We start from the raw sequence: 22304 nt of genomic DNA on the forward strand, positions 1-22304 counted from the left end.
ACAGAGGAGAGGCCAGGTGCAGAGGAGAGGCCAGGTAGGAGAGGCAGAGGGAGAGGCCAGGTGCAGAGGAGAGGCCAGGTGCAGAGGAGAGGCCAGGTGCAGAGGAGAGGCCAGGTGTAGAGGAGAGGCCAGGTATAGAGGAGAGGCCAGGTACAGAGGAGAGGCCAGGTGCAGAGGAGAGGCCAGGTGCAGAGGAGAGGCCAGGTGCAGAGGAGAGGCCAGGTGCAGAGGAGAGGCCAGGTACAGAGGAGAGGCCAGGTGCAGAGGAGAGACCAGGTACAGAGGAGAGGCCAGGTGCGGAGGAGAGGCCAGGTACAGAGGAGAGGCCAGGTGCAGAGGAGAGGACAGGTACAGAGGAGAGGCCAGGTGCAGAGGAGAGGCCAGGTGCAGAGGAGAGGCCAGGTGCAGAGCAGAGGCCAGGTGCAGAGGAGAGGCCAGGTGCAGAGGAGAGGCCAGGTACAGAGGAGAGGCCAGGTGCAGAGGAGAGACCAGGTACAGAGGAGAGGCCAGGTGCAGAGGAGAGGCCAGGTGCAGAGGAGAGACCAGGTGTAGAGAAGAGGCCAGGTACAGAGGAGAGGCCAGGTGCAGAGGAGAGGCCAGGTACAGAGGAGAGGCCAGGTACAGAGGAGAGGCCAGGTGTAGAGGAGAGGCCAGGTACAGAGGAGAGGCCAGGTGCAGAGGAGAGACCAGGTGTAGAGAAGAGGCCAGGTACAGAGGAGAGGCCAGGTGCAGAGGAGAGACCAGGTGTAGAGAAGAGGCCAGGTACAGAGGAGAGGCCAGGTACAGAGGAGAGGCCAGGTGCAGAGGAGAGGCCAGGTACAGAGGAGAGGCCAGGTACAGAGGAGAGGCCAGGTACAGAGGAGAGGCCAGGTACAGAGGAGAGGCCAGGTGCAGAGGAGAGGCCAGGTGCAGAGGAGAGACCAGGTGGAGAGAGGCCAGGTGCAGAGGAGAGGCCAGGTGCAGAGGAGAGGCCAGGTACAGAGGAGAGGCCAGGTGCAGAGGAGAGGCCAGGTACAGAGGAGAGGCCAGGTACAGAGGAGAGGCCAGGTACAGAGGAGAGGCCAGGTACAGAGGAGAGGCCAGGTGCAGAGGAGAGGCCAGGTGCAGAGGAGAGACCAGGTGTAGAGAAGAGGCCAGGTACAGAGGAGAGGCCAGGTGCAGAGGAGAGGCCACGTACAGAGGAGAGGCCAGGTACAGAGGAGAGGCCAGGTGTAGAGGAGAGGCCAGGTACAGAGGAGAGACCAGGTGCAGAGGAGAGGCCAGGTAGAGAGGAGAGGCCAGGTACAGAGGAGAGGTCAGGTGCAGAGGAGAGGCCAGGTACAGAGGAGAGGCCAGGTGTAGAGGAGAGGCCAGGTGCAGTGGAGAGGCCAGGTAAAGAGGAGAGGCCAGGTATAGAGGAGAGGCCAGGTGCAGTGGAGAGGCCAGGTAAAGAGGAGAGACCAGGTATAGAGGAGAGGACAGGTAGAGTGGAGTGGCCAGGTGCAGAGGAGAGGCCAGGTGCAGTGGAGAGGACAGGTGCAGAGGAGAGGCCAGGTACAGAGGAGAGGCCAGGTGCAGAGGAGAGGCCAGGTGCAGTGGAGAGGCCAGGTGCAGTGGAGAGGCCAGGTGCAGTGGAGAGGACAGGTGCAGAGGAGAGGCCAGGTGCAGTGCAGAGGAGAGGCCAGGTACAGCGGAGAGGACAGGTGCAGAGGAGAGGCCAGGTGCAGAGGAGAGGCCAGGTGCAGAGCAGAAGCCAGGTGCAGAGGAGAGGCCAGGTGCAGAGGAGAGGCCAGGTACAGCAGAGAGGCCAGGTACAGAAGAGAGGCCAGATTCCAAGGAGAGGCCAGGTGCAGAGGAGAGGCCAGGTACAGAGGAGAGGCCAGGTACAGAGGAGAGGCCAGGTGCAGAGGAGAGGCCAGGTGCAGTGAAGAGGCCAGGTGCAGAGGAGAGGCCAGGTACAGGGGAGAGGCCAGGTACAGAAGAGAGGCCAGGTACAGAGGAGAGGCCAGGTGCGGAGGAGAGGCCAGGTACAGAGGAGAGGCCAGGTACAGAGGAGAGACCAGGTGCAGAGGAGAGGCCAGGTGCGGAGGAGAGGCCAGGTACGGAGGAGAGGCCAGGTACAGAGGAGAGGCCAGGTACAGAGGAGAGGCCAGGTGCAGAGGAGAGGCCAGGTACAGAGGAGAGGCCAGGTGCAGAGGAGAGGCCAGGTGCAGAGGAGAGGCCAGGTACAGAGGAGAGGCCAGGTGTGTCATTACACATGAAATAAGAGTGAAGACACGCAGCTGAAACAAATGTAACTTACTGTATTTAAGGATTCCCTCATATAGAGAGTGGGTTCACCCTATTGGCACGATGCATTATGGGGGTTTTCCTTTCACGCCAATGACCCGGGTTCACTCCCTTGTCCTGCCGTTCGGTGCCGTTGGTGTCAGAAGTGGAAATACCAAAAGGCTCAAATATATCGGTGAGGTACTATAAACTGAAGTGAAAATGCCATTGAATAATGGCGCAAAAGCCCCGATATTTGACTGTTTCATTCCGTCTGGATGAATTGTGGGTCTACTGTTGATCTAGATGAGGCACCGTACAGGACAGTCTGGCTGCGTTTATCTTTCTGCCCATCGTCATTCTCCCAAGTCGTCCTACATTGTGTAGCCACACAGTCTCATGCGCCCAGCAGGCCCAGTTATTCAGGAAAGATTCACGTGCGTTCTGCCTCCTTAACAATCAGAGTAGCTATTCCTTGACCTCAAACGCTTCAATATTGTCTAAATATTGGTCACTTAACTTAACTTTTAAAATGTATTCATTTAACTAGGCTACTTAAAAAGGTGTCCTGTAGGCTACCTGCGCATGTTCATCCTCTCCACTGTAATATAAAGAGATAAAGAGACATCTGCCCCCCCCCACACACACACACACACAGTAAATGTCAAACTGTCCCTAATCTAGGCCGTTTGATAACCAAAGCAACTCCATTGCACAAAACCGGGATGAGCCGAGAGAGGCAGGGAGGGGTGCCAGGGGAAGGAAGATAGGGAGGTAGAGTGAGGGAGGAAGAGAGGGAGGTAGAGTGAGGGAGGAAGAGAGGGAGGTAGAGTGAGGGAGGAAGAGAGGTAGAGATAGGGAAAGGTAGAGAGGTAGAGTGAGGGAGGAAGAGAGGAAGATAGAGTGAGGGAGGAAGAGAGGTAGAGATAGGGAAAGGTAGAGAGGTAGAGTGAGGGAGGAAGAGAGGAAGATAGAGTGAGGGAGGAAGAGAGGTAGAGATAGGGAAAGGAGAGAGGGGTCAATAAGTGATGCAGAGGGGACCATGGAAACCAGATCCGTGGCTGCTGTATCGGTGTAGCTAGAGGTTGTTTACCAGCGTAGCCTGTAGTCTAATATCAGATGTACCGCAATGGTTTACATACCAGCAGATAACCTTGGTGTTATTTAACCTTGGTGTTATTTAACCTTGGTGTTATTTGGTTTATGAAGTAGCGGAGGCGACCGTAATAACACTCCAGAATTAGATAAAAAATAAATCAAAATAAAGACTGCGTCACGAGAGAGAGTTCGGTCTCTCACCTGGGAGATTAATATAGCACGCACGAGCTGACACATTTTCCACAACCCAATAAACGTGCTATTGTCGCTATACCAACAGCTACACATGTAATAGTGTGTGTAGTGTAGGCTAATAACATGAATCGCTATTTACATGGGTTCGGCGCAGCATAGCTTTGTCTATTGCGATCTGCATTTCAGCACCATGGACAGGTCCCGATCTCTTACACTTTGACAGACACGCCACAGCGAAGGTTCACGACACGTCATTCCTCTGTTTTTAGATGGTTGAAATGGAGGTGAAATGCCGTTTAATTATGCCTATCCTCCCGGCCACTAAAACGTCAATATGTTCGCGTTTAAAAGCCTCACTACTGAAATGAGATGGAAACGCTCTTTAAACAGTCTACTGTATAAAACAACATAAGATAAAAACGGATCATTATTTGCTTCAGCCAAGTTGTGAAATAAAACATAACATCTTAGTTTTAATCAATGGAAAATGAAAAACATGATTTTGCCTGAGGTAGAGAGCATTGCGGTCCGTGATATTTAACCTGTTGTCATGACGTGATGTGCGGTCCATGATATTTAAACGGTTGTCATGACGTGATGTGCGGTCCAGGATATTTAACCGGTTGTCATGAGATATTTAACCGGTTGTCATGACGTGATGTGCGGTCCATGATATTTAACCGGTTGTCATGACGTGATGTGCGGTCCGTGATATTTAAACGGTTGTCATGACGTGATGTGCTGTCCATGATATTTAACCGGTTGTCATGACGTGATGTGCGGTCCGTGATATTTAACCGGTTGTCATGACGTGATGTGCGGTCCATGATATTTAAACGGTTGTCATGACGTGATGTGCGGTCCAAGATATTTAACCTGTTGTCATGACGTGATGTGCTGTCCATGATATTTAAACGGTTGTCATGACGTGATGTGCGTCCAAGATATTTAAACGGATATTTAACCGGTGTCATGACGTGATGTGCGGTCCAGGATATTTAAACGGTTGTCATGACGTGATGTGCTGTCCATGATATTTAAACGGTTGTCATGACGTGATGTGCGGTCCAGGATATTTAACCGGTTGTCATGACGTGATGTGCTGTCCATGATATTTAAACGGTTGTCATGACGTGATGTGCGGTCCAAGATATTTAACCGGTTGTCATGACGTGATGTGCGGTCCAAGATATTTAACCGGTTGTCATGACGTGATGTGCGGTCCAGGATATTTAAACGGTTGTCATGACGTGATGTGCGGTCCAAGATATTTAACCGGTTGTCATGACGTGATGTGCGGTCCAGGATATTTAACCGGTTGTCATGTCATATTTAACCGATGACGTGATGTGCGGTCCAAGATATTTAAACGGTTGACGTCAAGATATTTAACCGACGTGATGTGCTGTCCATGATATTTAAACGGTTGTCATATTTCCAAATATTTAACGGTTGTCAGGATATTTAACCGATGACGTGATGTGCGGTCCAGGATATTTAACCGGTTGTCATGACGTGATGTGCGGTCCAAGATATTTAACCGGTTGTCATGACGTGATGTGCGGTCCAGATATTTAAACGGTTGTCATGACGTGATGTGCGGTCCAGGATATTTAACCGGTTGTCATGACGTGATGTGCGGTCCAAGATATTTAACCGTTGTCATGACGTGATGTGCGTCCAGGATATTTAAACCGTTGTCATGACGTGATGTGCTGTCCAGGATATTTAACCGGTTGTCATGACGTGATGTGCGGTCCAAGATGATATTTAAATTTAACGGACGTTGTCATGATTTAACGGTTGTCATGACGATGTGCGTCCATGATATTTAAACGGTTGTCACGTGATGTGCGTTGTCATGACGATGTGCGGTCCAAGATATTTAACCGATGTGCTTGTCATGACGTGATGTGCGGTCCATGATATTTAAACGGTTGTCATGACGTGATATTTAACCTGTTGTCATGACGTGATGTGCGGTCCAAGATATTTAAACGGTTGTCATGACGTGATGTGCGGTCCATGATATTTAAACCATGACGTGATGTGCGCTGTCCAAGATATTTAAACGGTTGTCATGACGTGATGTGCGGTCCAAGATATTTAAACGGTTGTCATGACGTGATATGATTTGTCAAATGTGCTGTCCAAGATATTTAAACGTTGTCATGACGTGATGTGCTGTCCAAGATATTTAAACGGTTGCCATGACGCGATGTGCTGTCCATGATATTTAAACGGTTGTCATGACGTGATGTGCTGTCCGTGATATTTAAATGACGTGATGTTCCAAGATATTTAAACATGACGTGATGTGCGGTCCAAGATATTTAACCTGTTGTCATGATGATTTAATATTTAAACGGTTGTCATGACGTGATGTGCGGTCCAGGATATTTAAACTTGTCATGACGTGATGTGCTGTCCAAGATATTTAAACGGTTGTCAGGATGATCATGACGTGATGTGCGGTCCAGGATATTTAAACGGTTGTCATGACGCGTGATGTGATATTTAAACGGTTGTCATGACGTGATGTGCGGTCCATGATATTTAAACGATATTTAATATTTAACCTGTTGTCATGACGCGGATGTGCATGATATTTAAACGGTTGTCATGACGTGATGTGCGGTCCATGATATTTAAACGGTCATGACGTGATTGCTGTCCAAGATATTTAAACGGTTGTCATGACGTGATGTGCTGAATATTTAACCTGTTGTCATGACGTGATGTGCAAGATATTTAAACGGTTGTCATGACGTGACGATCCAAGATATTTAAAAGGTTGTCATGACGTGATGTGCGGTCCAGGATATTTAAACGGTTGTCATGACGTGATGTGCGGTCCAGGATATTTAAACGGTTGTCATGACGTGATGTGCGGTCCAAGATATTTAAACGGTTGTCATGACGTGATGTGCGGTCCAGGATATTTAAACGGTTGTCATGACGTGATGTGCGGTCCAGGATATTTAAACGGTTGTCATGACGTGATGTGCGGTCCATGATATTTAAACGGTTGTCATGACGTGATGTGCGGTCAAGATATTTAAACGGTTGTCATGACGTGATGTTCCATGATATTTAAACGGTTGTCAACGTGATGTGCATGATATTTAAACGGTTGTCATGACGTGATGTGCGGTCCAAGATATTTAAACGGTTGTCATGACGTGATGTGCGGTCCGTGATATTTAACCTGTTGTCATGACGTGATGTGCGGTCCAGGATATTTAAACGGTTGTCATGACGTGATGTGCGGTCCATGATATTTAACCTGTTGTCATGACGTGATGTGCGGTCCAAGATATTTAAACGGTTGTCATGACGCCTGTCCATGATATTTAAACGTTGTCATGACGTGATGTGCGGTCCATGATATTTAAACGGTTGATATTTAAACGATGACATGGATGTGCGGTCCATGATATTTAAACGGTTGTCATGTCGTGATGTGCGGTCCATGATATTTAAACGGTTGTCATGTGGTCCAAAATATTTAAACGGTTGCATTGATGTGCGTCATATTTAACCTGTTGTCATGAGTGATGTGCCCAAGATATTTAAACGGTTGCCATGACGCGATGTGCTGTCCATGATATTTAAACGCATGACATGATGTGCTGTCCGTGATATTTAAACGGTTGTCATGACGTGATGTGCGGTCCAAGATATTTAAACGGTTGTCATGGGTGATGTGCTGTCCGTGATATTTAAACGGTCATGTCATGGGTTGTCATGATGTGCGTCCATGATATTTAAACGGTTGTCATGACGTGATGTGCTGGTCCGTGATATTTAAACGGTTGGAATTGTCCATGATATTTAAACGTTGATGACGTGCTGTCAGGAAACAAGATATTTAAACGGTTGTCATGAGATGTGCTGTCCATGATATTTAAACGGTTGTCATGACGTGATCTGCGGTCCGTGATATTTAAACGGTTGTCATGACGTGATGTGCGGTCCATGATATTTAAACGGTTGTCATGAAGAGACAGATATTTAAACGGTTGTCATGACGTGATGTGCTGTCCATGATATTTAAACGGTTGTCATGGAAACCGTGATATTTAACCTGTTGTCATGACGTGATGTGCGGTCCAAGATATTTAAACGGTTGTCATGACGCAGTGCTGTCCATGATATTTAAACGGTTGTCATGACATGATGTGCCATGATATTTAAAACGGTTGTCATGACGTGATGTGCTGTCCGTGATATTTAAACGGTTGTCATGGTCAATATTTAAACGGTTGTCATGAAGTGATGTGCGTCCGGGTTGTCATTGTCATGCGTGATCCGGTTGTCAGGGATATTTATTTAAACGGTTGTCATGACGTGATGTGCTGTCCGTGATATTTAAACGGTTGTCATGGCGTGATGTGGGTCAGATATTTAAACGGTTGTCACGTGATGTGTGTCCATGATATTTAAACATGAAGTGATGTGCTGTCCATGATATTTAAACGGTTGTCATGACGTGATTGCAGGTCCAATATTTAAACGGTTGTCATGGGGATATGTTGTCATGACAGATGTGCTGTCATGATATTTAAACGGTCATGACGTGATGTGCGGTCCATGATATTTAAACGGTTGTCATGACATGATGTGCTGTCCGTGATATTTAAACGGTTGTCATGACATGATGTGCGGTCCATGATATTTAAACGGTTGTCATGGCGTGTTGTCATGACGTGATGTGCGGTCCATGATATTTAAACGGTTGTCATGGCGTGTTGTCATGACGTGATGTGCTGTCCATGATATTTAAACGGTTGTCATGACGTGATGTGCGGTCCATGATATTTAAACGGTTGTCATGGCGTGTTGTCATGACGTGATGTGCAGTCATGATATTTAACCCCTGTGTGGCGTTCATGTTTTTGTTATTCTCCCGATCTTCTTGGGTTTTTGAATCAATTCAGCCATAACAATTTAAGTAAACATACTTAATACTTAGATGTTGACTTATAAAAATTACAAGCAGTATAGACAGCCTACATGGCTAATATTTGCCATTTACCTGCTCGATCACACTTATCAATAAAAGTGCTTTCTTTTTTAAATAAAATGTCATTACAATCAAGACCTGGGTGGAATAAATCATGTTTATCTTGAACAAATATAAATGAAACAAGGTTGTCATCACTATTAATGTTTATTGCTTTGAACTGAACAAATTGGAAGGACAAATTTTACATATAGTATTTTATGGAAATGATAAATGAGCCCCATTGAACACAAATGAAGGCCAGTTGACACACCACATGAGAGACAGAGTTTCTGTGTTTTGCAAATGTATTTATATAAGGGCACAAGACGAGACCCAGATGCAGACACACAAGAGAATGGTCGTGGACAGGCAAAAGGTCAAAACCAGTTCAGAGTCCAGGAGGTACAGAGTGGCAGGCATAATGGTCAGGCAGGCAGAATGGTCAGGCAGGCAGAATGGTCAGGGCAGGCAGAATGGTCAGGCAGGCGGGTACAGAGTGGCAGACAGAGTGGTCAGGCAGGCAGAATGGTCAGGCAGGCAGAATGGTCAGGCAGGCAGAATGGTCAGGCAGGCGGGTACAGAGTGGCAGACAGAGTGGTCAGGCAGGCAGAATGGTCAGGCAGGCAGAATGGTCAGGCAGGCAGAATGGTCAGGCAGGCAGGTAGAATGGTCAGGCAGGCAGAATGGTCAGGAAGGCAGAATGGTCAGGCAGGCAGAATGGTCAGGGCAGGCAGAATGGTCAGACAGGCGGGTACAGAGTCCAGAAAACAGGCAAAGGGTCAAAAAATCACGAGGACTAGAAAAAGAGAAGAGAAGCAGGAGTAGGGAAAAACACTGGTTGACTTGAAAAACAAACAAGATGAACTGGCACAGACAGACAGGAAACACAGGGATAAATACACTGGCACAGAGAGACAGGAAACACAGGGATAAATACACTGGGGCAGAGAGACAGGAAACACAGGGATAAATACACTGGGGCAGAGAGACAGGAAACACAGGGATAAATACACTGGCACAGAGAGACAGGAAACACAGGGATAAATACACTGGCACAGAGAGACAGGAAACACAGGGATAAATACACTGGCACAGAGAGACAGGAAACACAGGGATAAATACACTGGCACAGAGAGACAGGAAACACAGGGATAAATACACTGGTACAGAGAGACAGGAAACACAGGGATAAATACACTGGCACAGAGAGACAGGAAACACAGGGATAAATACACTGGCACAGAGAGACAGGAAACACAGGGATAAATACACTGGCACAGAGAGACAGGAAACACAGGGATAAATACACTGGCGCAGAGAGACAGGAAACACAGGGATAAATACACTGGGACAGAGAGACAGGAAACACAGGGATAAATACACTGGCACAGAGAGACAGGAAACACAGGGATAAATACACTGGCACAGAGAGACAGGAAACACAGGGATAAATACACTGGGACAGAGAGACAGGAAACACAGGGATAAATACACTGGGACAGAGAGACAGGAAACACAGGGATAAATACACTGGGGCAGAGAGACAGGTAACACAGGGATAAATACACTGACATAGAGAGACAGGAAACACAGGGATAAATACACTGGGGCAGAGAGACAGGAAACACAGGGATAAATACACTGGGACAGAGAGACAGGAAACACAGGGATAAATACACTGGGGCAGAGAGACAGGAAACACAGGGATAAATACACTGGGACAGAGAGACAGGAAACACAGGGATAAATATACTGGCACAGAGAGACAGGAAACACAGGGATAAATACACTGGGGCAGAGAGACAGGAAACACAGGGATAAATACACTGGCACAGAGAGACAGGAAACACAGGGATAAATACACTGGCACAGAGAGACAGGAAACACAGGATAAATACACTGGGGCAGAGAGACAGGAAACACAGGGATAAATACACTGGGACAGAGAGACAGGAAACACAGGGATAAATACACTGGGGCAGAGAGACAGGAAACACAGGGATAAATACACTGGGACAGAGAGACAGGAAACACAGGGATAAATACACTGGGGCAGAGAGACAGGAAACACAGGGATAAATACACTGGGACAGAGAGACAGGAAACACAGGGATAAATACACTGGCACAGAGAGACAGGAAACACAGGGATAAATACACTGGGGCAGAGAGACAGGAAACACAGGGATAAATACACTGGCACAGAGAGACAGGAAACACAGGGATAAATACACTGGCACAGAGAGACAGGAAACACAGGGATAAATACACTGGGGCAGAGAGACAGGAAACACAGGGATAAATACACTGGCACAGAGAGACAGGAAACACAGGGATAAATACACTGGCACAGAGAGACAGGAAACACAGGGATAAATACACTGGCACAGAGAGACAGGAAACACAGGGATAAATACACTGGCACAGAGAGACAGGAAACACAGGGATAAATACACTGGCACAGAGAGACAGGAAACACAGGGATAAATACACTGGGACAGAGAGACAGGAAACACAGGGATAAATACACTGGGACAGAGAGACAGGAAACACAGGGATAAATACACTGGGGCAGAGAGACAGGAAACACAGGGATAAATACACTGGCACAGAGAGACAGGAAACACAGGGATAAATACACTGGCACAGAGAGACAGGAAACACAGGGATAAATACACTGGCACAGAGAGACAGGAAACACAGGGATAAATACACTGGCTGAGAGACAGGAAACACAGGGATAAATACACTGGCACAGAGAGACAGGAAACACAGGGATAAATACACTGGCACAGAGAGACAGGAAACACAGGGATAAATACACTGGGGCAGAGAGACAGGAAACACAGGGATAAATACACTGACATAGAGAGACAGGAAACACAGGGATAAATACACTGGGGCAGAGAGACAGGAAACACAGGGATAAATACACTGGGACAGAGAGACAGGAAACACAGGGATAAATACACTGGCACAGAGAGACAGGAAACACAGGGATAAATACACTGGGACAGAGAGACAGGAAACACAGGGATAAATACACTGGCACAGAGAGACAGGAAACACAGGGATAAATACACTGGCACAGAGAGACAGGAAACACAGGGATAAATACACTGGGACAGAGAGACAGGAAACACAGGGATAAATACACTGGCGCAGAGAGACAGGAAACACAGGGATAAATACACTGGCACAGAGAGACAGGAAACACAGGGATAAATACACTGGGGCAGAGAGACAGGAAACACAGGGATAAATACACTGGCACAGAGAGACAGGAAACACAGGGATAAATACACTGGCACAGAGAGACAGGAAACACAGGGATAAATACACTGGCACAGAGAGACAGGAAACACAGGGATAAATACACTGGGGCAGAGAGACAGGAAACACAGGGATAAATACACTGGCACAGAGAGACAGGAAACACAGGGATAAATACACTGGGGCAGAGAGACAGGAAACACAGGGATAAATACACTGGCACAGAGAGACAGGAAACACAGGGATAAATACACTGGCACAGAGAGACAGGAAACACAGGGATAAATACACTGGCGCAGAGAGACAGGAAACACAGGGATAAATACACTGGGACAGAGAGACAGGAAACACAGGGATAAATACACTGGGGCAGAGAGACAGGAAACACAGGGATAAATACACTGGCACATAGAGACAGGAAACACAGGGATAAATACACTGGGGCAGAGAGACAGGAAAAACAGGGATAAATACACTGGGACAGAGAGACAGGAAACACAGGGATAAATACACTGGGACAGAGAGGCAGGAAACACAGGGATAAATACACTGGCGCAGAGAGACAGGAAACACAGGGATAAATACACTGGGGCAGAGAGACAGGAAACACAGGGATAAATACACTGGCGCAGAGAGACAGGAAACACAGGGATAAATACACTGGGACAGAGAGACAGGAAACACAGGGATAAATACACTGGGGCAGAGAGACAGGAAACACAGGGATAAATACACTGGGGCAGAGACAGGAAACACAGGGATAAATACACTGGGATAGAGAGACAGGAAACACAGGGATAAATACACTGGCACAGAGAGACAGGAAACACAGGGATAAATACACTGGGGCAGAGAGACAGGAAACACAGGGATAAATACACTGGCACAGAGAGACAGGAAACACAGGGATAAATACACTGGGGCAGAGAGACAGGAAACACAGGGATAAATACACTGGTACAGAGAGACAGGAAACACAGGGATAAATACACTGGCACAGAGAGACAGGAAACACAGGGATAAATACACTGGCACAGAGAGACAGGAAACACAGGGATAAATACACTGGGGCAGAGAGACAGGAAAAACAGGGATAAATACACTGGCACATAGAGACAGGAAACACAGGGATAAATACACTGGGGCAGAGAGACAGGAAAAATTGGGATAAATACACTGGGACAGAGAGACAGGAAGCACAGGGATAAATACACTGGCGCAGAGAGACAGGAAACACAGGGATAAATACACTGGGACAGAGAGACAGGAAACACAGGGATAAATACACTGGCACAGAGAGACAGGAAACACAGGGATAAATACACTGGGGCAGAGAGACAGGAAACACAGGGATAAATACACTGGCACAGAGAGACAGGAAACACAGGGATAAATACACTGGCGCAGAGAGACAGGAAACACAGGGATAAATACACTGGGGCAGAGAGACAGGAAACACAGGGATAAATACACTGGGACAGAGAGACAGGAAACACAGGGATAAATACACTGGCACAGAGAGACAGGAAACACAGGGATAAATACACTGGCACAGGGAGACAGGAAACACAGGGATAAATACACTGGCTCAGAGAGACAGGAAACACAGGGATAAATACACTGGGGCAGAGAGACAGGAAACACAGGGATAAATACACTGGCACAGAGAGACAGGAAACACAGGGATAAATACACTGGCACAGAGAGACAGGAAACACAGGGATAAATACACTGGGGCAGAGAGACAGGAAACACAGGGATAAATACACTGGCGCAGAGAGACAGGAAACACAGGGATAAATATACTGGTACAGAGAGACAGGAAACACAGGGATAAATACACTGGGGCAGAGACAGGAAACACAGGGATAAATACACTGGCACAGAGAGACAGGAAACACAGGGATAAATACACTGGCACAGAGAGACAGGAAACACAGGGATAAATACACTGGTACAGAGAGACAGGAAACACAGGGATAAATACACTGGCAGGAGAGACAGGAAACACAGGGATAAATACACTGGCACAGAGAGACAGGAAACACAGGGATAAATACACTGGGGCAGAGAGACAGGAAAAACAGGGATAAATACACTGGCACATAGAGACAGGAAACACAGGGATAAATACACTGGGGCAGAGAGACAGGAAAAACAGGGATAAATACACTGGGACAGAGAGACAGGAAACACAGGGATAAATACACTGGCGCAGAGAGACAGGAAACACAGGGATAAATACACTGGGACAGAGAGACAGGAAACACAGGGATAAATACACTGGCACAGAGAGACAGGAAACACAGGGATAAATACACTGGGAGAGACAGGAAACACAGGGATAAATACACTGGTACAGAGAGACAGGAAACACAGGGATAAATACACTGGCACAGAGAGACAGGAAACACAGGGATAAATACACTGGCACAGAGAGACAGGAAACACAGGGATAAATACACTGGGGCAGAGAGACAGGAAAAACAGGGATAAATACACTGGCACATAGAGACAGGAAACACAGGGATAAATACACTGGGGCAGAGAGACAGGAAACACAGGGATAAATACACTGGGACAGAGAGACAGGAAACACAGGGATAAATACACTGGGGCAGAGAGACAGGAAACACAGGGATAAATACACTGGGACAGAGAGACAGGAAACACAGGGATAAATACACTGGCACAGAGAGACAGGAAACACAGGGATAAATACACTGGGGCAGAGAGACAGGAAACACAGGGATAAATACACTGGCGCAGAGAGACAGGAAACACAGGGATAAATACACTGGGGCAGAGAGACAGGAAACACAGGGATAAATACACTGGGGCAGAGAGACAGGAAACACAGGGATAAATACACTGGGACAGAGAGACAGGAAACACAGGGATAAATACACTGGAACAGGGAGACAGGAAACACAGGGATAAATACACTGGCACAGAGAGACAGGAAACACAGGGATAAATACACTGGGACAGAGAGACAGGAAACACAGGGATAAATACACTGGGGCAGAGAGACAGGAAACACAGGGATAAATACACTGGGGCAGAGAGACAGGAAACACAGGGATAAATACACTGGAACAGGGAGACAGAAAACACAGGGATAAATACACTGGCACAGAGAGACAGGAAACACAGGGATAAATACACTGGGGCAGAGACAGGAAACACAGGGATAAATACACTGGCGCAGAGAGACAGGAAACACAGGGATAAATACACTGGCGCAGAGAGACAGGAAACACATGGATAAATACACTGACGTAGAGAGACAGGAAACACAGGGATAAATACACTGGGGCAGAGAGACAGGAAACACAGGGATAAATACACTGGGACAGAGAGACAGGAAACACAGGGATAAATACACTGGCACAGAGAGACAGGAAACACAGGGATAAATACACTGGCACAGAGAGACAGGAAACACAGGGATAAATACACTGGGGCAGAGAGACAGGAAACACAGGGATAAATACACTGGCGCAGAGAGACAGGAAACACAGGGATAAATACACTGGCACAGAGAGACAGGAAACACAGGGATAAATACACTGGCACAGAGAGACAGGAAACACAGGGATAAATACACTGGCACAGAGAGACAGGAAACACAGGGATAAATACACTGGGACAGAGAGACAGGAAACACAGGGATAAATACACTGGGGCAGAGAGACAGGAAACACAGGGATAAATACACTGGCACATAGAGACAGGAAACACAGGGATAAATACACTGGGGCAGAGAGACAGGAAAAACAGGGATAAATACACTGGGACAGAGAGACAGGAAACACAGGGATAAATACACTGGCGCAGAGAGACAGGAAACACAGGGATAAATACACTGGGACAGAGAGACAGGAAACACAGGGATAAATACACTGGCGCAGAGAGACAGGAAACACAGGGATAAATACACTGGGGCAGAGAGACAGGAAACACAGGGATAAATACACTGGCCTGTTCAGAGAGACAGCACAGGGATAAATACACTGGGACAGAGAGACAGGAAACACAGGGATAAATACACTGGGGCAGAGAGACAGGAAACACAGGGATAAATACACTGGAACAGGGAGACAGAAAACACAGGGATAAATACACTGGCACAGAGAGACAGGAAACACAGGGATAAATACACTGGGGCAGAGACAGGAAACACAGGGATAAATACACTGGCACAGAGAGACAGGAAACACAGGGATAAATACACTGGAACAGGGAGACAGGAAACACAGGGATTTGGCCAGAGAGACAGGAAACACAGGGATAAATACACTGGGGCAGAGACAGGAAACACAGGGATAAATACACTGGCGCAGAGAGACAGGGAACACAGGGATAAATACACTGGGGCAGAGAGACAGGAAACACAGGGATAAATACCACTTGAGGACACTGGGACTTGTTTTTTCAAACTGAGAGGAATTGATAGGCCTGTTCCGTGTATTCAACAGCTGAGGTGGGAGCTCTGGCTTGTTTTTTCCTAATGTTCCTTCGAGCTTCCTCTTGAAGAGCTCTGGCTTGTTTTTTTCCTAATGTTCCTGCTAGCTTCCTCTTGAGGAGCTCTGGCTTGTTTTTTCCTAATGTTCCTGCTAGCTTCCTCTTGAGGAGCTCTGGCTTGTTTTTTCCTAATGTTCCTGCTAGCTTCCTCTGAGGAGCTCTGGCTTGTTTTTTCCTAATGTTCCTGCTAGCTTCCTCTTGAGGAGCTCTGGCTTGTTTTTTCCTAATGTTCCTGCTAGCTTCCTCTTGAGGAGCTCTGGCTTGTTTTTTCCTAATGTTCCTGCTAGCTTCCTCTTGAGGAGCTCTGGCTTGTTTTTTCCTAATGTTCCTGCTAGCTTCCTCTTGAGGAGCTCTGGCTTGTTTTTTCCTAATGTTCCTGCTAGCTTCCTCTTGAGGAGCTCTGGCTTGTTTTTTTCCTAATGTTCCTGCTAGCTTCCTCTTGAGGAGCTCTGGCTTGTTTTTTCCTAATGTTCCTGCTAGCTTCCTCTTGAGGAGCTCTGGCTTGTTTTTTCCTAATGTTCCTGCTAGCTTCCTCTTGAGGAGCTCTGGCTTGTTTTTTCCTAATGTTCCTGCTAGCTTCCTCTTGAGGAGCTCTGGCTTGTTTTTTCCTAATGTTCCTGCTAGCTTCCTCTTGAGGAGCTCTGGCTTGTTTTTTCCTAATGTTCCTGCTAGCTTCCTCTTGAGGAGCTCTGGCTTGTTTTTTCCTAATGTTCCTGCTAGCTTCCTCTTGAGGAGCTCTGGCTTGTTTTTTTCCTAATGTTCCTGCTAGCTTCCTCTTGAGGAGCTCTGGCTTGTTTTTTCCTAATGTTCCTGCTAGCTTCCTCTTGAGGAGCTCTGGCTTGTTTTTTTCCTAATGTTCCTGCTAGCTTCCTCTTGAGGAGCTCTGGCTTGTTTTTTCCTAATGTTCCTGCTAGCTTCCTCTTGAGGAGCTCTGGCTTGTTTTTTTCCTAATGTTCCTGCTAGCTTCCTCTTGAGGAGCTCTGGCTTGTTTTTTTCCTAATGTTCCTGCTAGCTTCCTCTTGAGGAGCTCTGGCTTGTTTTTTCCTAATGTTCCTGCTAGCTTCCTCTTGAGGAGCTCTGGCTTGTTTTTTCCTAATGTTCCTGCTAGCTTCCTCTTGAGGAGCTCTGGCTTGTTTTTTCCTAATGTTCCTGCTAGCTTCCTCTTGAGGAGCTCTGGCTTGTTTTTTCCTAATGTTCCTGCTAGCTTCCTCTTGAGGAGCTCTGGCTTGTTTTTTCCTAATGTTCCTGCTAGCTTCCTCTTGAGGAGCTCTGGCTTGTTTTTTTCCTAATGTTCCTGCTAGCTTCCTCTTGAGGAGCTCTGGCTTGTTTTTTCCTAATGTTCCTGCTAGCTTCCTCTTGAGGAGCTCTGGCTTGTTTTTTTCCTAATGTTCCTGCTAGCTTCCTCTTGAGGAGCTCTGGCTTGTTTTTTCCTAATGTTCCTGCTAGCTTCCTCTTGAGGAGCTCTGGCTTGTTTTTTCCTAATGTTCCTGCTAGCTTCCTCTTGAGGAGCTCTGGCTTGTTTTTTCCTAATGTTCCTGCTAGCTTCCTCTTGAAGAGCTCCTGTCCCAGCTTGTGCCAAGTAAAAAAAAAAAGTTACTGCATCTTGATGTTGTGGCCACGGAGTCCCTGTGTCACATCCAGGACAACCCTCATCCCTTGGTTCTTCTCAGGGGCTCCTCCATCTAGCTTCACCATATACACTTGCAGGTTCCACGCCTATGATCCGCCTTAGACCTCTTATGTCCCCATATTGCTTTCATATACACACACAGTGGTTCCCCACCATTCATCCCATCATATAGTCCTTTAAAGACCCCTTTCACCTGCAGTAAACCAGGTAGCAGAGCTGGAATGGTGACGTAAGATAATGTCTCACTCTCTTATAGGCCCTAGTTGATTCAAATGGAATAAACAAGCCATGTGTGTGATATCAGTTAGTCACTTCCTGCTACCCAACGTGAGAATTTTCTCCCAATGAAATACGATGTCACAACGCATGTAGCTATAATGCGTTATAACTTGTTATGGGCACTAACAGCCTTTTATAGTGTCTCATAATAAGACTTATGTTACACCTCTTTCCATCCATGCACCTTTCTGGGGGTGACCTAATTGGTTATGCCTCTTTCCCTCCATGCACCTTTCTGGGGGGGGGTGACCTAATTGGTTATGCCTCTTTCCATCCATGCACCTTTCTGGGGGAGGGGTGACCTAATTGGTTATGCCTCTTTCCATCCATGCACCTTTCTGGGGGGGGGGCACCTTTCTGGGGGGGGGTGACCTAATTGGTTATGCCTCTTTCCATCCATGCACCTTTCTGGGGGTGACCTAATTGGTTATGCCTCTTTCCATCCATGCACCTTTCTGGGGGGGGGTGACCTAATTGGTTATGCCTGGTGCACCTTTCTGGGGGTGATGGTATGCCCTTTCCATCCATGCACCTTTCTGGGGGAGGGGGGTGACCCTATTGGTTATGCCTTGCACCTTTCTGGGGGGGTGACTGGTTATGCCTCTTTCCATCCATGCACCTTTCTGGGGGAGGGGGGTGACCTAATTGGTTATGCCTCTTTCCATCCATGCACCTTTCTGGGCCAGTGGTTTTGAGGGGTATGCCCTCAGATCGCCCTATAATTTGACCCCTGTGACTCTCTCCTATAGGTACGTTCCAGGGCCAGTGGTTGGGGGGGATGCGGCACGGCTATGGGGTCCGGCAGAGCGTGCCATACGGCATGGCGGCCGTCATCCTCTACCCGCTCCGCACGTCCATAAACTCCCTCCGCTCCGAGCACAGCCACGGCCCCCCCACCCCGCTGGAGGACGGCACCGGGACCGCCGTCTCGCCTGCCGACGGGGTGGTGGGGGGCGGGCTGGTCGGGAGTCCCGTGGGGAGGGGGGGCTTCGCTCTGACTGCGCCCAGCGAGGCGGACCGTCGGGGGAAGAGGAAAGGTGAGACTCTGATGTTTGTGGGCAGCTGGTCGGGTTCTATGAGCTGATACTTCAATATCCATTAGCCCTGTTTTCTAGTCCATCTATTGGTACTTTGACATGGACTTATTCTTATTATGTCACGCTGGTGTTTGTATGTCAGTTGTCCATTTCTGTAAAGTTGCATCGTATCGTATTTTGGGGCGGCAGGGTAGCCTAGTGGTTAGAGCGTTGGACTAGTAACCGGAAGGTTGCGAGTTCAAACCCCCGAGCTGACAAGGTACAAATCTGTCGTTCTGCCCCTGAACAGGCAGTTAACCCACTGTTCCTAGGCCGTCATTGAAAATAAGAATTTGTTCTTAACTGACTTGCCTAGTTAAATAAAGGTCAAATAAATAAAAGGATAAATAACGTTGTGTCGTTTCATATCCCAGGCCGTTTCCGCCAGTCGATCCTGAGTGGTCTGAAGCTGCGTCGCTCCGAGTCCAAGAGTTCCCTGGCCAGCCAGCTGAGTAAACAGAGCTCGTTCTGCAGCGAGGCCGGCATGAGCACCGTCTCCTCTGCCGCCTCCGACATACACTCCAACGCTAGCCAGGACGGCGAGCAGGGCGCTCCTGTGGATGCCACGGTCACCGAGGCCTACGCCGGCGAGTGGCGCAGTGACCAGCGGGCGGGTTGGGCGTGAGCCGGCGCTCCGACGGTCTCACGCTACGAGGGGGAGTGGGTGGCCAACAAGCGCCATGGTTACGGCTGTACAACGTTCCCCGACAGCACCAAAGAGGAAGGGAAGTACAAGCAGAACGCGCTGGTCAGCGGGAAGCGGAAGAACCTGATTCCTCTGAGAGCCAGTAAGATCAGGGAGAAGGTGGAGCGGGCTGTGGAAGCAGCTGAGAAGGCTGCAGACATCGCCAAGCAGAAGGCAGAGATCGCCCTGTCCAGGTGAGACACAGACACATGGTGTTGATCTCTGTTGCTGTGGTAACAGTAGTCAGGGTTAGAGCTAGCTGCAGACATCGCCAAGCAGAAGGCAGAGATCGCCCTGTCCAGGTGAGACACAGACCCATGGTGTTGATCTCTGTTGCTGTGGTAACAGTAGTCAGGGTTAGAGCTAGCTGCAGACATCGCCAAGCAGAAGGCAGAGATCGCCCTGTCCAGGTGAGAAACAGACCCATGGTGTTGATCTCTGTTGCTGTGGTAACAGTAGTCAGGGTTAGAGCTAAGACATCGGCAGAAGGCAGAGATCGCTGTCCAGGTGAGACAGACTGGTGTTGATCTCTGTTGCTGTGGTAACAGTAGTCGGGTTAGAGCTAAGGTTAAGGACATTAGAACAGATCAGAAGGCAGAGATTGTCCAGGTGAGAAACAGACACATGGTGTTGATCTCTGTTGCTGTGGTAACAGTAGTCAGGGTTAGAGCTAGCTGGACATTAAGGTTAAGGCAGAGATCGCCCTGTCCAGGTGAGAAACAGACCCATGGTGCTGATCTCTGTTGCTGTGGTAACAGTAGTCGGGTTAGAGCTAAGGGTAAGGTTAGGCTTAGGTTAGGGAGCTGGAGATCTCTGTTGCTGTGGTAACAGTAGTCGGGTTAGAGCTAAGGCTAAGGTTAGGCTTAGGTTAGGGAACCGGAGATCTCTGTTGCTGTGGTAACAGTAGTCGGGTTAGAGCTAGGGGTAGGCTTAAGTTAGGGAGCCGGAGATCTCTGTTGCTGTGGTAGCAGTAGTCGGGTTAGAGCTAAGGTTAAGGTTAATCTTAGGTTAGGGAGCCGGAGATCTCTGTTGCTGTGGTAACAGTATTCGGGTTAGAGCTAAGGCTAATGTTAGGCTTAGGTTAGGGAGCCGGAGATCTCTGTTGCTGTGGTAACAGTAGTCGGGTTAGAGCTAAGGCTAAGGTTAGGCTTAGGTTAGGGAGCCGGAGATCTCTGTTGCTGTGGTAACAGTATTTGGGTTAGAGCTAAGGCTAAGGTTAGGCTTAGGTTAGGGAGCCGGAGATCTCTGTTGCTGTGGTAACAGTAGTCGGGTTAGAGCTAAGGCTAATGTTAGGCTTAGGTTAGGGAGCCGGAGATCTCTGTTGCTGTGGTAACAGTAGTCGGGTTAGAGCTAAGGCTAAGGTTAGGCTTAGGTTAGGGAGCCGGAGATCTCTGTTGCTGTGGTAACAGTAGTCGGGTTAGAGCTAAGGGTAAGGTTAGGCTTAGGTTAGGGAGCCGGAGATCTCTGTTGCTGTGGTAACAGTAGTCGGGTTAGAGCTAAGGCTAAGGTTAGGCTTAGGTTAGGGAGCCGGAGATCTCTGTTGCTGTGGTAACAGTAGTCGGGTTAGAGCTAAGGGTAAGGTTAGGCTTAGGTTAGGGAGCCGGAGATCTCTGTTGCTGTGGTAACAGTAGTCGGGTTAGAGCTAAGGCTAATGTTAGGCTTAGGTTAGGGAACCGGAGATCTCTGTTGCTGTGGTAACAGTAGTCGGGTTAGAGCTAGGGGTAGGCTTAAGTTAGGGAGCCGGAGATCTCTGTTGCTGTGGTAACAGTAGTCGGGTTAGAGCTAAAGGTAAGGTTAGGCTTAGGTTAGGGAGCCGGAGAAGGTGGCCAACATCTTTGTCTTTGACAAGTGCACTTAAAGATACTCTGTTAACTTGCGATGTGCCAAATGGGCCGGTTTCCAGACTAAAAGGCCTAGTTGAGAATATCCATGAAAGGTTGTTTTTAAGTCCAGAAATAGGTTTCATCTGGGTCAGGTAAACTGTCCCTAGGGGTCCGATAGACCTGTAGTCTCAGCAACTCTTCAAGCAGTATGGTTGTACCGTACTGAGGTAACAGGTCAGGTAAACTGTCCCTAGGGGTCCGATAGACCTGTAGTCTCAGCAACTCTTCAAGCAGTATGGTTGTACCGTACTGAGGTAACAGGTCAGGTAAACTGTCCCTCGGGGTCCGATAGACCTGTAGTCTCAGCAACTCTTCAAGCAGTATGGTTGTACCGTACTGAGGTAACAGGTCAGGTAAACTGTCCCTCGGGGTCCGATAGACCTGTAGTCTCAGCAACTCTTCAA

At 48.0% G+C, this 22304-nt stretch overlaps 1 protein-coding gene and 1 pseudogene across 1 annotated transcript in view; one reads left to right on the top strand and one right to left on the bottom strand.

Moving 5' to 3' along the window:
• LOC135565428 (junctophilin-3-like) overlaps nt 1-22304 on the bottom strand; it is a 225378-nt pseudogene that overhangs the window by 174959 nt on the left and 28115 nt on the right.
• Nucleotides 1-22304, top strand: part of LOC115126599 (junctophilin-3-like) — a 30641-nt gene that overhangs the window by 5276 nt on the left and 3061 nt on the right. The window contains 2 exon segments of the mRNA XM_065011878.1: nt 19006-19293; nt 19707-20211. Of these exon segments, the coding sequence (XP_064867950.1) occupies nt 19006-19293; nt 19707-20211 (793 nt within the window).

This window comes from Oncorhynchus nerka, linkage group LG27 (genome assembly GCF_034236695.1).
Source record: "Oncorhynchus nerka isolate Pitt River linkage group LG27, Oner_Uvic_2.0, whole genome shotgun sequence".
Classification (NCBI taxonomy): domain Eukaryota; kingdom Metazoa; phylum Chordata; class Actinopteri; order Salmoniformes; family Salmonidae; genus Oncorhynchus; species Oncorhynchus nerka.